This window comes from Phyllostomus hastatus, unplaced genomic scaffold (genome assembly GCF_019186645.2).
Source record: "Phyllostomus hastatus isolate PE091 unplaced genomic scaffold, TTU_PhHast_1.1 phas_contig_80, whole genome shotgun sequence".
Taxonomy (NCBI): Eukaryota; Metazoa; Chordata; class Mammalia; order Chiroptera; family Phyllostomidae; genus Phyllostomus; species Phyllostomus hastatus.
In genome coordinates this window covers 56408739-56424610 of record NW_025333960.1, presented here as the reverse complement: position 1 = coordinate 56424610, position 15872 = coordinate 56408739, and the positions used below count along the sequence as shown (strand labels likewise).

At 63.1% G+C, this 15872-nt stretch overlaps 1 protein-coding gene across 1 annotated transcript; it reads right to left on the bottom strand.

Moving 5' to 3' along the window:
• Positions 1-5884: 5884 nt before the first annotated feature.
• GALR1 (galanin receptor 1) lies at positions 5885-15628 on the bottom strand. The gene is made up of 3 exons (XM_045850408.1): positions 14963-15628; positions 11057-11122; positions 5885-6202 (listed from the first exon to the last, which is right to left on the bottom strand). The coding sequence occupies exons 1-3, from the start codon at positions 15626-15628 to the stop codon at positions 5885-5887; spliced, it is 1050 nt and encodes a 349-aa protein (XP_045706364.1).
• Positions 15629-15872: the final 244 nt, after the last annotated feature.

The following is a 15872-nucleotide window of genomic DNA, read 5'->3' as shown; positions in this document are numbered from 1 at the left end:
AAAATTGGTCCAAATCACAAATTCAAGCCAGATTTCATGCAGAACGCAGAGGCAGGGCGACTTAGAAGGACCACAGTTGTTACCGCATGGATCAGCGTAGCTTCTGCGTTTTTGGCTTTTGTCTTTGCAAGTGCACTGGCATTCGCACTAAGTTTACACACACTGGGCGTGCCAAAGTTACAGATACTGAGACACACTGTAGAGAAACATCCCCAGAGAGCGGCTGTGACAGCATCTGGTGTTGCTCACACAGCAGCCTTGAAGCAGTCGCCTTGGTAAAACAAACACACAAAACACACAGATCTTCTTCCTTATCCGGACCACCCTGCTATCAGAAGGTATTTAACTGAAAACCTTTAAACACAGAGCGAGTCGCACTTATCTCTCAGAGATAACAACGCAGTTAAAAACTAGCAGCCACGCAGAATGACATGCACGCATTTACTTAGACATGGACTTGGAAAACCGACGCGGAACAGTTGTGAACACTGTATTCACCCCCCACACTCTGACAGGAGCGAAGTGAGTGCATCGGCCCTTTCCCACCAAGCTGTTTTTTAAGGGGAAAGATCACAATAATCTATAAAAACCTTGAAGGTACAGTATCAAATTCCTTCACACTCTTTAAAGCTTTGCATTTCTGTAGCTGGGGCATTATCGTAGTTGAACAGATACTTTATAAATCTGATCAATGTAAACCATACAAATTTGCCAGGTTGGGCTCCATTGGCCAATTTTCTTCTTGGAACCGGAGAAGTTTGGACGCCGGAAGGGCCAGCTCCACACGAGCGGCTCTCCACGCCGGCCGCGCGCCCAGCGGCCTTTCGGATGAGGCCTGGGCACCGCCTCCCGCCAGCAGGACGGGTGGGGCCCACTGCGGCTCCGGGCCAGCAGCGCCCCCGGGCCCAGGGAGCTGGCTCGACCAGCAGAGTGGGGGCCCACGGCCAGTCTCCTGGCTCAGAGACTGTGCAGGGGAGGTGGCCGCCTGCTCTCGGTCAGTGTGAGAGCCACGCTGCCAGGCGAGGACAGAGCCCCAGGGCCGCCTGTCACGCCTGTCCCACCTGTCACACCCGTCACACCCTGGCTCCTCCGAGTGTGGAGTCGGTTGGCAGGCCCATCCGTCCTTCGGAAGTCTCCTTTCGGGCACAAGAGCGTTAAAGGTGACGTTTCCACGAGCACGTCCCCAACAGAATCGAACCCGCGCTCCGGTGGCCTCGCCTCTGTCACCCTTTGCACCGCTCCACCCAGGCACACCGTCCCCCTTGAGTCCGCCGTCGCCGCCCTCGCCGCCCCTCCAGCCCGGGGGCCGCCCTGCACTGTCTGAAGCCCCCGCAGGGTCAGGGGCCCCTGTGCATTCGCGGGTCTGTCTGCAGCGCCGGCCCCGGGCACCGCACGCCTGCCCCCGCGGGCCCGTCAGCCTGGCCGCGGAGACAAGCTCAGCCAAGGGAAAGTGAGCTCAACAGCCCGCCACGGCCTCCAGCACGGTGACTCGCAGACAGCCCGGCTGTCACAGCGTGTCCCCAGCCTTCCGAGTGAGGGCTGCGGAGCATGGCCACGCAGACCGACTGCAGGCCACACGGTCCCCCCCCGCCGGCTCTGACAGGGTTTCCCTCACCGACCCCCTCGACCTGAGAGACTCAAGAACGTGAACCACGGGTCCAGCTCCAGCCTGTTCAAGCAGCTGGCGGTCATGACTCTGACTTTGAGGGTCACACAGCACACACCTGGAGGCACCCAGAAACCCGTTCCCCAGCAAGAGGGATGGGAAGAAGGATGGGGTGATCCACCCACCAAAGTGACCCCCACACCTGTAGCTACAGGACCGGCTCCTCCTGCCACCGTCCGCCTGTGGCGAGCTCAGCCAGCGTGAGGACAGGCACAGAACATCCCGCTGCCGTTACTTCCATCGTGCCCACAAAAGCAGGACGCCGGCTCGGCCCTTGCCCTCCCCACGCCGGTCCTGTCCCCACGCCACACTCAGGACACAGCCCTCAGAAGTTCACGGACAAGGTTGCCGAGAACGGCCAGCGTGTGCTCGGCAGCTACCAGCGAGTGACACAGGAGCAGAGGCCCGGGCCTGCTCACATTTCCAAAGATCTCGTCACGTCACGCAGGCGCCCGGACCGCGGGTCCCCGCGCAGCAGCTGCAGTCAGAACCCACAGCTAGAACCGACAGCGTGAGTGAGTCCAGGGGGGGGGGCTGCCACCTGGGGGAGGGGCCCCCTCACTACGCCCAGAGCCGGGGACCCCTGCCCTCTCCCCAGACAGACCTGCCCTGCATGGGGGCAGCCCCCCCTCCAGGACGCTTCCAGCACCTCAAACTGCTCCTCAGGCTCAACTCCTCCACTTCCGGAGGAGGAAACATCAAAACACAGCAGAAGTCAGAAGCAGAGAAAATCACGATTTCCTCATTTTGTTTTCCCCGAGACAGCAAGGAACACTCAGCATGCTAGGCCACCCGAGCCTCCCACGCGTTAAAACAAATAAGCCATTAAATGAACAAATCACCACCGTCTACTAAACAAACAACCTAATAGGCAACATTTTTTTAACGGCCAGGAAAAATATAAGCCACTTACACATCTAAAACCTGGGAGATATTCCCAACCAGCACAGACCAACACGGACAGAGTTTAGACGTGTCGGGAGGAAGCAGACCCACTGGCGTGTTTACCCCTGTACGGGACCGTGTGGCGTGTGCGCATGCATGTGCCGAATCCTTCTAAGCCAGAGTGCGAGGAAGCTGCCTGCACTTCGTCTCTGTGTGGGGAGCGGCCTCCACGCCAGCGTTTCGGAACCTGCAGGGGCGTGCGGCCAGCGGTGGACAAGCCATCCCCCCGGCTCAGATGGAGCCTGGTGCTGGGGTTCGCTCAGCGTGTCAGACTTACGGCGCCTTGTCTCCGAGCAGCTGAGACCGAGGCCAATGCGGTCAGCGGACAGCGGAGGGTCAAGCCGAGTCGCGAGAAGCCTGGCCAGGCCTGACTCACGCAGTTCGGCCGTCCGCTCCCCTCCGGCTCGGGGTGCGTGCGGAGGGAGGAGGTCAGGGGCGGCGGGCCAGCGTGGAAGCACCAGAGGTGGAGGGGACGAGGAAGAGAGTGGCTGCCCACCCCCGACAGGGGCACCCGCAAACACGCGTGCCTTGAAACTGCAGAAAGTGGCCTCCGCGCCCACACGTCACCGGGCACCCACAAGATCTCAGCAGCAGAGAGAGAACACCGTCTCACGGGGACCTCCCGGCGACCCGGGGCAGGAGGCCCTTCCCCGGCGCCGCCGCGCCCACCCGCAGGCACAGGAAACCGCGATCCGGGCGGAGTCACAAGCAGGGGCAAGCACTCACCCGCCCCGAGCCTGTCTCCCCACCTGGAAGCACGAGGCCCAGAAAAATCGCCGCTGCCTCTGCCGCCGAGGCAGCGCAATCTAAGGACACAACATCAATTTTCTTTGAAGTGCGCTGGAAAGCCAGGGTTTCAGGCAGCCCGGCTTCAAAGGCCCACGCGCGCTTTCTCTTTGAAGCCGCGGCTGGAGGGACAGGCGGGGGTGCGGGTGCGGGGACCGCCGGTCCGTCCCGGAGAAGAGAAGGTGGTTCCGGCCTGTCAGGGGGGCGGCACCCACAGCCGTAGGGGTGCCAGCACCCAGGAGGTGCCCGGAGCGCCTCCGACGCGCCCCTGGGAGCTGGAGCCGCAACAAGTTCCCCTGGAGCGCCGCGCGCAGAGGACGGGGGTCTAGACCTCGGCGGCCCGGACGGCGCCGTCGGGGCCGGAGTCTGTCCCGGAAGTAAACCGCCTCCCCTCCGAGGACGAGGCGTTGATTGACAGGGCGCTGGGCAGGAAGAACGTCCTCACTGTGAAGGTATCACCCCAGCGCCGGGGGGCGGGGTGGGCGCGGGGGGCGGTACCAAAGGCGTGGCTTGGCCTGTGCACTGTGCTGCAGCATTTCACAACGTCTTAGAAAAAGCAGCATTTTTTAAAACACTCCTACCTGTGTGTGTGTGTGTGCGTGTGGCGGGGGAGGGGGGGAGTCCAAAGAAGAAAACCAGGGAACTGCGCCCGACCCCGCAGGGCCAGGGGGCAGTCAGGGGCACGTGAGCGGGGGCGTGCGAGCAGAGGGCGCACGTAAGCGGGGGCGCGCGCGCGCGCAAGCAGGGGCTCGAGAGCAGGCCGACCCCCCACACAGATGTCCCAGGGCTGGCGATGGCAGCTTCGTGTTCCACAAAGCGCACAAGGTGTCACTGCTGGGATGCGACGTGTCTGCCGCCGCATTTGAATAAAGTGCAAAATGATTTCCATGCAGAGGACGTGGGCCGTCCTTTAAAATACTCGCATGCACATGCACGAAGCATCTCTCCGCGCCCTTCCGTCAGGACGCTCCGACCCCCCAGCCCCAGCTGTTTCAGGGTCTCCTTCTCCTTGTCTGTCCAGAGCCCCCGCGAATGCGACGCTGTGCCGGCGGATCTCCGGAAAACACACACCCGGGCTGCGGCGTCCGCGTGCCCAGGCTGACCGTGAGCGTGCTTTTCACCCTAGAGTGGGCTGTTCCGCATGCGGTCCTGACCCCGCACGGTGTCCTTTACACGAGGTCCTTTTTTTTTTTATCGTCTTGCATTTGCGTCCTCCAAAAATACATCACAGTTCTGCATTCAGAAGAGTATCTTCTACTACAGCATAATCTAATCTTTTCATACCTTCGGCTCGTTGTAAACATGAATGTGTGAAACATGAAGACTATATTCGAAACTCAGGTGGTGATGGGGTTACCCCCAAATGGACATTTCCAAAGGGAATAACATTTGGGGTGAGTGAGCATGGGACAGCATTACCATGTAACCAAAAGGAACTCGTCTGTGTAAGCGAGGGTGTCCCTAGGTGTGTCTGTTCCCAAGACGTGGTTTCTTCAACGTTATCTGAACCCAACGCCCAGAGCCCTGTCCTCCTGGGGCATGACCACCCCCGTGTGACTCACCGACCCCTGACCAGACTTCGGTCCCTGGAAAGTATCGTCGACACAGACAGCTTTCGAATCCCACTCTGGGCACAGCCGCGGCCTTGGCCAAGTTGATGCATAATTTTAACGCCCAGTTTCATTGTCGGAAACTCATTCACGGTTCCCACTGGTAGACCAGTTGTACTCGGCACTTCCCCTGATTGGCTTTTCAGTCAATTCTGCAAACCCAAGTTCGCAGGGCCGGTTTCACAGGTCGCCGCCGATGGCTAACACCCCAGAGTCTCCGCTCTAACCTCCTGAGACCGCCTCCCAGGACCACATCGTCACGGACGACACGGCCCACCTTCTAAGCCCCGCACGCTATTCGCAACGGGCAGCAGATGCCACCGGTGCCGGGAACTTGGCGAAGTCTGAATCCCGTGCGACAGCTGTGCCCCGACACAAACAGCCACTAAAATAAATTCCACTAAAATTTCCCGTGTCCACGGCCACAGTTTAAAACACAGAGCTTATCACGTTACCCCTTTTTCTTAACATGAAAGAAACAAAGCGTAAATGTTTTTTTCCTAAATAAACCTGCTTCAAAATACAGATCGTAAATATTCCCAGCCACACTTACAGGCATTCCTTCCTTATTCTATAAAGAATTGCACATGCCTATGGAAATGTATTAATCCTTCACTTCTTAAGGAGTGTAAAACAATGCTGCCTTTCCCTTCCTTTTGAAATAGACTTTGAAATAAAATAAAACGCGAAAATAATTTTCACAAGGCCTAGGGGTTTCCTCCATGGACGGAAGCTCTTTGTAAACACAGGTGGAGTTGAACGGGAACAATGCGAATGGCCGTGCAGAGAGCATGCGCAGCCTTGCCTGACCCTCCTCGTGTTTCATGCACGTCCACGCCACGAAGACGCCCGAGGCAGGGGCCCCGCGAGCCCGATTTCACACGTGCGTGCAGTTGGTTGACGGCGGGGTGTCCGGCTGACTCCTGGGGTCTCTGGCGCCCCCGAGGGGCGACTCGGCGCGCGCGCGGCAGCGGAACACCTGCTTGTAGGCCGTGCGGAAGTTCTCGGAGAGGAAGGCGTAGATGATGGGGTTCACGGAGGAGTTGCTGTAGGCCAGGCAGTGCGCCGTGACCCTGAACAGGAAGGAGGCCGGCGTCAGCGGGAAGACCCCGAACTCGGCCCACAGGTGGATGACGTGGTGCGGCAGCCAGGAGATCCCGAAGACCACGACCACCACCAGCACCGTCTGCGCCGTCTGGGGGCAGGGAGGGAGACCGTCAGTGCCCGGGGGAGAGCCCAGCCTCGGCGAACGCGCCCGGCAACTTCGCGCCTACTCCCGAGGGGTCAAAGAGAGCCTGGGTCTGCGCTCCGTGCCGACCTTCGGGTCCCACAAGGGCCGCGCTCGGCCTTCTGCCAGCCTGCCACGCCCTCCCGCAGGAGCACTTCTCCCGGGCGTGTAAGTGCGTGCGAGGGACCGGACCTGTGCTCCCAGGCACGGAAACCGGAGGCCTGGGGATGCACTTGAACATGCTCAGCGCTGGGATTATTTCCCTGGCCAGGCAGCTGGATGGAGCGCCTGGGCCCCGCCCCCAGCCCCCGGGCCCCGCCCCCAGCCCCTGGGCGGAGGAGGGATTCGCTCTGACAGCCACTCACTGCCCGAGGCACAACTGGTAAGGGCTCCCAGGCAGCAGAGGACCGTCTGGGGCCAATCCGTTTCTCCATCACTGCAGGAGACACTGGTTCCTGGGTCACCGACCCCAAGGCACCCAGAGGTCATGGAACCTGCAAACAGGAGACATCCCCCGCCCTTCCAGAGACGGCAGCAGCGTCTCTCCACTTCCCAGAACCAGCGACGCCCTCTGGGTATCCGTGTGGCTTCTACTGGGAAGCTTTTACTACGGGCCGGGCCGGTGTGGGGCAGAAGTGGACCCAGCAGCATCTGGGTGAGAGCGCACCGTGCCGGGTGGCCAGGGGAGGGCGCTGTGCCCTGAGCAGGGAACGTGTCCTGTGGAGCGTCTGTCCCTGCGTGTTTGCAGGCCCGTCATAATGCACCTTGCTATGACTCGTGATCCCCCCGGCCTTTGCAGAACCACGAGCGAGACTCTTTTTCTTGGTCTGCCTGTAGCCTTGAACACGCAGCTGGACCGCAATGCCCAGCACATCAGGGAAGAACACGCAGTGGGCACTGACGTAAGCCGTGTCCCTCATCGAAGGCCGTTCTAGAAGAGTCAACTAGAGTGCTCCCAGCTGAGCGTCCGCAAGGCCTTACTGCGGCGTCCAGTTCACAAGCATCTCAGCCCAGCGGGGCTGAAGTTCTGTCGGCGGGGGCACAGACCGCACCCTGCACCCGGCCCTGCACCTGGCCCTGCACCTGGCCGGGCCATCCCCAGGCCGTCCCCAGGTCAGCCCAGTGATGTCGTCTCCAGCAGAGGCATCCGAGCGCGCAGCTGGACGCAGTGCATGGTTCTCTCCGTCCGTCTCCCTGGCACAGAGGCTTCTGGGCCCCCGGGCTGAGAAAACCGGGCAGCCGGGGGAGGAGGCTGGTCCCGGGAGGAAGCCCCCACACGTGGGCAGGACCGTGGCCTCACTGGCTGCTGCTTCCCCCGCCGGCAGGAAGTTGAACATCTGGTCCAAACCGTGCGCACAAACCCCGAGCCGCGGCTCAGGCCGACGGTGCTCCGCTCTGCCCAGGGCGTCTCTGGGCCTCACCCCTGGGGCTCCGCTCCGTCGGCGACGACCACCGGGAAGTAGCTGAGGTCTCAGGGCTTTGAAGATCCACTGATAAAGCCACAACAAAAGCAAACGGTCTGTCCCACTTCAAGTCACAGACAAAGGTGCTCCCTCAGCATTCACAAGCCCGATTCCCCCCCCCACCCCGGCCCAGAAAGACGAGATAAAGCTGCCCCCCTCCACCCCGCTTTTGCTGTGGGGCCTCAGGACGTCCGGAAAGAGTGTCCCTCTGTGGGGAATGGGGATGATTTCTTAAAATTTCTTACAGGACTTTTTTCGTTTCCTATAGTATCGCCAGCCTCGGTCAGAGACGGGCCTGCCCACTGGGCCTGGGCGGTGCTCGGGGGTCTGCACGCCATCTGAAGGAGCACCCCAACCCTCCCCGCGGGCCCCCCTCCTTTGAGCTCCGCCTGCTGAGGGCGTCTGAGAAGCAGCCGTCCCCCCCCGCTCCTGGGGGGTGCTCTTTGTCGAGTCGTCCGAGGAATCCGTCTTTTCCTTCAAAGAGTTTTGCTCAGACCGTGCCTAATGGAACTCGGCTGGGAAGGAAAACGTGACTGAGAGAGGAGAACGGTGAAACCACGCCGTCGTCGCCGTGTCAATGGCAGCCGAGGGGCTGGCTGGGGGACCCGGGAAAGTGTCTGCAAAGGGCGGGCACGGGGGGCGCGACCCTGCCCCTGGCGTGCACCCGCTGGCACCGCAGGCGGGAGAGGAAGAGCCAGGGGCCCACGGGGCGTCCGGAGAGCCTCTGCTCCGCCTCCTCCCGGCGGGGGCCGCCCCGTCTGACGTCCGCCCACCCTGAGGGCCACCAGGACCACCCCGGGCCTCGTCTCCTGTCCGGCCGGCCTGCGGCGGAAAACGGCCCCGCGCGAGCACAGCACCGCAGGCCTCACGGCTCGCCGCTCGCCGCTCCTGCTCTGCAGGGGGACCGAGTCCTGCTTCCTTGTCCGCCCCACACACGAGGGCGACTGTGCAGGGGCCCCTGTGCGGGGGCACACGGCACACACAGGGGGGCCTGGCAGGGGACGGGAGGGCGCTGACCCGCCAGAGCCCACGGAGCCACAGCAAGCACGGACGGGGCACGTGCAGCGGCCATGCTTCCTGGGCCTGGGCGCGCTGGGCCATCTGGTCTCCACCTTCGGGGACGCACCGTGGCGCCGGCTTCCTGCCCTGGCCCTCCCCCTGCCCCCTCCTCGCTCCTCCGGCCCAGGGCCCCCCCTCACCCTGCCCGCACCTCTCCGCTCGCTCCTTCTTACCCACACGCACGCCCTCCGTGCTTTATTTGTTCTATGCAAACAAGGAGGCAATTAAGTCTGTCAAAACAGACCAGACATCTGTTCCGTGGCTACGCAGGGCCGGGGACTGTGAACACAGAACAGGCACTCTGCCTCCCACCTCCTGCCGTGGAAAACCTCTCGGGGGGCGAGACTGGCACCCACGCACTTGGGTGCCACTCGGATGCCACTCGTGTGCAACGTACACACACAGACATGCATATGCATTGCACACACACAAACACACCGCTACACGCACACAGAACCGAACGTCATGGTGGCTGCCCCCTCGCTGATCTCTAGGCCTTTTCACTGTGAAATGACACGGGGCTTCGCTCCTCGTCCCCTGAGAGTCCTGCCCTCCTTCTCCTGCCACGGCGTCCTTCCCAGGGACTGTCACGCTCTCTCCGAAACCTTCTCAAATACAGACACCAAAACCGCCACCTTCGCGTGCAAGGAAGACCCAGCTCCTGTCGGAGAAGCTGTGCGTGCTGTCCGTGCATCCCCGCTCCCGTGCGTCGGCCGGGAGCCGCGCCGTCCTGCTTGCGCGGCGTCACCCGTGTGCCAGTGGGGCCGGCTCCTTCGTTCCCACTCTCGGCGGGGAGCTCTGTGAGGTGCCGTCCGGGGAGGAGTGCAGCAATCCCCTGTGGACTTCAACGCGTCTTTGTCTTGCAGAGGAGGAGCGGGGCTCGGAGGGAACACGACGACGAGATGCATCGGGGGAAACTGGAGCCGTTCCAGCGTCACACGCCTCAGGGGCCCAGGCGGGGGGCCCAGGCGGGGGCACCGGCTCCCGCGCCGGCTCGCCCTCGCCCGCCGCTGTCCAGGCGGCCCGGCGCTGCAGCGAAGGTCTGAGTGGCCGGCGGCTGCCCAGACGCCAGGACAGACGCGGCAGCCCCGGCGTTCTCGCTGCACCTCCCTCTTCCGGCCGGTGCCCGGACTCCGCCTGGGTGTTCTCGCACGCGAGCGGGACCCGTGCTGCATGACGGACGGGAGCCTGCGTGACTCTACCACGCCACTGCCCGGAGACCAGGGAAGTCAGGAAGAGCTGGCCGGGGTTCGCTCGGGCAGAACTTTTAAAAATAAGTATGACTAAAATAGAGCTCCTGCCAATTCTGTGGCATTCGTCATCATAAATATTTAAGAGAAAAAAAAAGTATCTTAAGATGTGATGTCACCCTGGCTGGCGTAGCTCAGTGGATGGAGCGCGGGCTGCGAACCAAAGTGTCGCAGGTTCGATTCCCAGTCAGGGCACATGCCTGGGTTGCAGGCCACGGCCCCCAGCAACCGCACATTGATGTTTCCCTCTCTCTCCCTCTCTCTCCCTCCCTTCCCTCTCTAAAAATAAATAAATAAAATCTTAAAAAAAAAAGATGTGATGTCTAACATTCTGGGGTAAAAACGCATGGTTATCATCCCCTCTCCCCAGATCCCAGTGTCTCATAATCTCATTCTATTCCTAAAATCAGAAGCTACGTGGATGGATGGCGTCTGAGTAAGAGTTGAATTAACCCGGATTGATAAAGTAGTTTTTCCCGCAGAACGCCGAGTGTCACGTAAGCAGGAGGGTGTGAGATGCTCGCGTTCCTCGGAAGTCCTTCGGACTCGCGTGGTGAGAAGGACACCGAGAAAGGGGGAGACGCCCCTCTCAGACCCTCGGGGTCCCCCTCGGCGCAAGCCCGGGGGGAGCAGAGACGAACAGGGCCTCTGCTCTTGGCCCCGAGGGGCGGATTCCAGCGACATTCTCTCCAAAGACAGCTGAGCCAGGGCCCTGGGGGACCACGCCAGGGGTGGGAAACGCACAGTAGGACTACAGTTTGTGCAAACTACGCCCGTGGCAACCCGACCGCACGGTCCCCATCGGCCCAGAGCGCAGCCCTCACGGGCTCGGAACCCAGAAGACGCAGGTGCCCCTGGCCCCCCGGCCCTCTGTGGACACCCGGAGCGGCCACACGGTTCCCCACGGCACCGCAGGGGCTGACTCTCGGTCCCCCGCCCCCGCGTCAGACCTCCCGCCCTCCCCACGTTGAAGGGCGGGGGTGGGGGTCACGAAGCATGCAAACAGAGCCCCAGAGAGCGACACGGGGAACATGTATGGTGAATATTACCTTTTTCTTCGACACTTCGGACTTCTTGGACATGTTCTTCAACTTCTTGTGCAAGTGATTAAGGACCTGAAAAACACAGACGGTTACACTCGGCTTCCACGCGGCCCACAGTCCCTGGTCTCTGCTGCACCGACCACCCCATCCGTGGCGTGCTGAACCAGCAACGCCCTTGTTTACCAAATCATTCAGGCTGAAGTTCAAGTACAGGGATAGTGTGGCGACGACCCAGAAGTGCGGTCCGAGTCAGAGGCCAGGTGCGGCCCCTGGACACGGGGCCTGGGTGCAGAGCGCTCCTGCGTGAGGGGCTCTGGAGTTTGTCCCAAAAGAGCCACCCGGCCCCCGGCCCCACGGGTCCACCTTCCACCTGATCCCCCGGGTTGCTCCATGGTAACCATCGGTGGGTCCTGATACCGGCCGGACGCAGTGTCAAAGCCCAGATGCGCACAAGAGCTGGGGGCCGCCCTGCAGCGCCCCGTCCCACGGGGTGGGGGGGGCTCACGGGCCGACGTCTGCGTTCAGGTGTCCCTCCCACTCTCCCTCCGCCGGCGGCCACGGCCACAAGTCTCCTTAGAGCAGGTGCCCCCCCATCGGGGCTCCTTCCCTCGTTCACTCAAACCGTGCCCTCTGCGCTGAGCTCCGAGGCAGCCCCCCTCGGGGAGCCCAGCCCCTCGAGCCGCAGACCGTGAGCGAGGTTCGACAGCTAAAGCTCCGTGGGGGCGTCTCCGGGGGGGACCGGGGCTCCCTTCTTAGAGAAGCTGTCCTCGCCTCCTCTTGCCAGTGTGAGAGTTGTTTGCGCACAGGGGCTTCCGTCGGCCCGAGGCCGCTGCGCGGACACCAGGCAGGCACGGGACCCACGCCCATCGCCCACCTGCGCGGAAATCTGGGGGGACTCGCCTCGGAGGGACGGAGGGCTTTCCACTGCCCCCCCGGCTGCCGCGGGGGCCGCAGCCAGAGCAGGACCACGCTCCAGCCGCATCCCTGCTCCCCTCGGCCCCACAGCACGGAAATAATTTAATCGGATTAGACTTCTTGCCAAAGCCTGCCCGCGCGCTGGAGGCCGGCCTCTGGGCGATCCGTCACACGTATCGGAAACCGCAGGGTTCACGGGCCGACCGCAGGGGCCTGGCGCTGGCTCAGTGGCCGTCACTGGGTGCGAATCTCCGACACCCTCCTACGGGGGCTGAGCCTCGCCCGGGGCTCAGGACTTCCGCTTGCTCCAGTGGCAGCTGGGGTCGCCCTGAGCACACGGGCGACGGGTCAGGTGACTGCTCTGCCAGCGGAAACGGTGGCCCCAAACCCTGGGTGGAGGGCGGAGGTCAACGGGGAGGAGCTTCTGCAGAAGCAAAGGAGGAGTCTTCCAACAGAAGCAGGACCCGCCTGGGGAGGACGGGCCGGGCCTGGCCCAGCGAGGTTCCCTGGTGGCAGCCTTCCCGGCAGGGGGACACCGGCCACTGAGGACAAGGGACAGGAGGAGAGAGTAAAGGAGAGGCAGCCAAATGAAATCGGAGAGGGACACCAGGAGAGGACGCCGGGACGGAAAAGTCCGGCGTTCTCTGCTTTATAACGCTGCGCGGGGGTCTGTTCACACCCTCCGCAAACCGTGGGACCACGCCAGCCACTTCGAAACCCCCGAGGGGCGTGTTGAGGGGTGCCTGAGAAAACACCCCGTCTGTTCATCCCAGCTGCTTCCCTCTCTGGCCTGTGCACGCTGCAGGCACACGTCAGTGTGTTACAACGTGTCCCAACCCAGGGCAGGTCCGCAGGTCCCACGCGAGAAGAGAGAGCCCGCAGGTGTCAGGGTGGGTCACAGACACATTTCCTCGGAAGGTAATGGCGGTGTCCTGGCGGCCTCTCTCCACTGCCGTACACGCTGAGGAGGGCGTGTGGGAAGCACACACTCAACCCTGAGCCCGGGGCTGTGCGGGAACTTGGGGGGTGGACGGGCCACCTGTGGTAGGCATCCTGAACTTAATGTCCAGGTGGCAAAATCCTTCACTGGGGGGCTGGCACTGGATGGCCGAACTGAAGAAAAGCAGCTTGAAATTACAAATTACTCCATCTACTCAAGCCACGAAATGAACCTGCTTAATTAGACTGACCTCGAAGACATGTTCAGTTATGCTTAAAAGAGAACTATTCTCACATTTTAGAAACCCCCATGATCATGGACTTGCTGAACTTTAAATAACCGTGTTCAAACTCTGCTGTGTGACAGAAACGTCGTCCGGTTTGCCCACGCACCCAGACGACCTACAGACCTCTGGGGAATGAGCAGGTTACGCGTCAGCTCTAATCCGTGGGATTACGAATTAAGAGGCAAGTATCTGGAGTCCCTCCAGTCCTAAGCGTCATGTCCCCAAGGCCCTCGCCAGCTGTCCCCTCCCTCGGAGGACCGGGAGCCCTGCGTGGGCACGGCTCCCGAGCCACCTGCCAGCTCTCCGGTCTGAGCCCCTCGCTGCGTTCCTCCAAAGCCCCTGTCCCCACCAGCAAAGCAGCGATGGCAGCGCCAGCTCCGGGCGGCCGGGCAGAGGGACCCACCCAGGGCTCGCGTCGGACCTCTGTGCGGGGCATCGGCAGAGGACGAGTTGACCAAGCCGGCCTCTCACCCAGGAGCTGAGCTGGCGTTCTTTTCTGCACGCCCCACCCCTCTCGTGCAGCCCACCCTTCCAGGTGCTCCCGGACACCGCGCCGCCACTCCAGACAGACACAGTGTGCACCGATGATGCGGGGGAGGGGAAGCAAACCCCGGGCTTGTGTTAGACGGGGCGGCCGGAACAGCACGTTCTGAGCCCAGCGGGAGAAACTCCTGCCGGACCTCGGACCTCGTCTGGGCGCCGCGCCCGCAGCCTGGGCAGTGCCAGAACACGGAGGCGGCGCGCAGAGGGATGGACACGGAGTGGGCCGTGTTTCCGACGGCAACGGGGCAGCGCCCGGACAGCAGGGTGGGACTCGGTCACAGGGGATGGGGCGTGGACTCCTTTTCACCCGGACGTGATCGAGTTGTGTCCGGTGCAAGACGGCGGATGGGTGTGGGACCTGCAGCACAGCACGGGTGCTGTGTTGTGCACGAAGGGGGTGGTGAGTGTGCAGAGCCGTGTGAAGGGGAAGTGAGAGCAGTGTCCCAGTGAGTGTGACGGTCCCGGGGCCGGGCCCAGGAGCGGAGTCGCACCTGCCACGGGGACCACGCACATCGCTCACACGCCTTCCGGAAAGGCACCCAGAGCCACCCCCGAAGTTCTGCGGCGGCTCCCGTCAAACCCCGGGGGCAGGAGCGCTGCCTCACCGCTCGGTCTGTACGCCTGGGCTTCTGCGTGAAGCACGGTGGGCAGCTCCGTCCCCAGGGGCAGTGGCTTCGTGCAGCCACAGAGCGCGGTCCCCCCCAAGCCTCCCACGCCCCACGGGGAAGGAGCCTCACCAGAATCACCACCGAACGGCGCGTCCCCGCTGAGAGCCGGCAGAGCGGAGCAGACCCGCCACCCCGGCGAGGGAACGCCCCTCCTCCGCCGGCCCCGCAGAGACCGCGCACCCCACCCCCACCCCGACTCCGCAGTCAGGCGCCGCAGGCCGTCCCGGTCTGAGTTGCTAAAACCGCGCTGATTTCCCTCTACCGAGGAGAGAAGCGGGCTGAGCGCCTGGGGAGGGCCTGGGGCGGCAGGCAGCCACCTGAAGGGGACGCGCGCCTCTGGGAAGTGCGCTGCAAACTTTCCCAGTGTCCCCCAAACTCCAGGTAACTTTCTCCGCAAAGCCCAGCCACAAACCCTCGGTGGGGCGCCGGGGGGTGGGGGGAGGGGACGCCCTGCAGGGCACACAGGGACCAGGGTGAAAGCGGTGGTGGGGGCTCGGAGAACCGCCCCCCCGCCGCCCCGCCCCACCCCCCAGCCGCCGCCCGCGCCCCCCGGCGCCCACCTTGGCATAGCAGAAGCAGATGAGCAGCAGCGGCAGCAGGTAGCCGAAGACGAACGTGCACACCACGTAGGCCTTCTTGTGGCGCTGGTCGGGCCACTGCTCCCAGCAGAAGGTCTGGTTGCCGGGGCCCCGGTGGAAGAGGCGTTGGTGGTAGGCCACGGGCGAGGCCATGGCCACAGACAGAGCCCAGATGCAGCCCACGCCCAGCAGCGCGTTGCGGGACACCCGCAGGGAGGCCGAGCGCCGGGAGTGCACGATGGCCACGTAGCGGTCCACGGACATCGCGGCGAGCGTGAAGATGCTGACCAGCATGGAGACGGTGAAGAAGTAGTGGATGAACTTGCAGATGAAGGCACCCAGCACCCAGGTGGGCAGCGCGTACACCGTGGCCTGGAAGGGGATGCAGAAGAGCAGGTAGGCCAGGTCGGCGATGCTCAGGTTGAGAATGAACAGGTTGGTGGTGCTGCGCGGCTTGCCCGGCTTACTGCGCGCCAGCACGGTGATGACCAGGCTGTTGCCCAGCACGCCCAGCGCGAAGATCAGGCTGAAGGCCACCAGCGTGATGAAGTTCTCCACGCCGATGCCCAGGAACGGCGGAGGGTCCGGGGCCGGGGGCTCGGGCCAGCTCGCGTTCCCTTCGCTGAGGTTCCCTGCCGCCAGCTCCATGGCCCTCGGGGGAGCCCGGGGCGCGCCGGTGAGGGCTGCCTGCCGGAGCCGAGGGGCTCCGGGGTCCCAGTCCCGAGCACAGAGCGCGAGGTTCCGAGCCTGAGCCTCCCTGGTGGCCACGCGCCGGGGCGGCTGTGTCCAGGGGCACCGTCTCTCTGCGAGTCTGCCTGAGAGCTGGACCTTCCCAGGCGGAGGCGACGGTCCTGAGAGGGCAGAGGAGCCTGCCCGCGCGCCACTGCCCTCT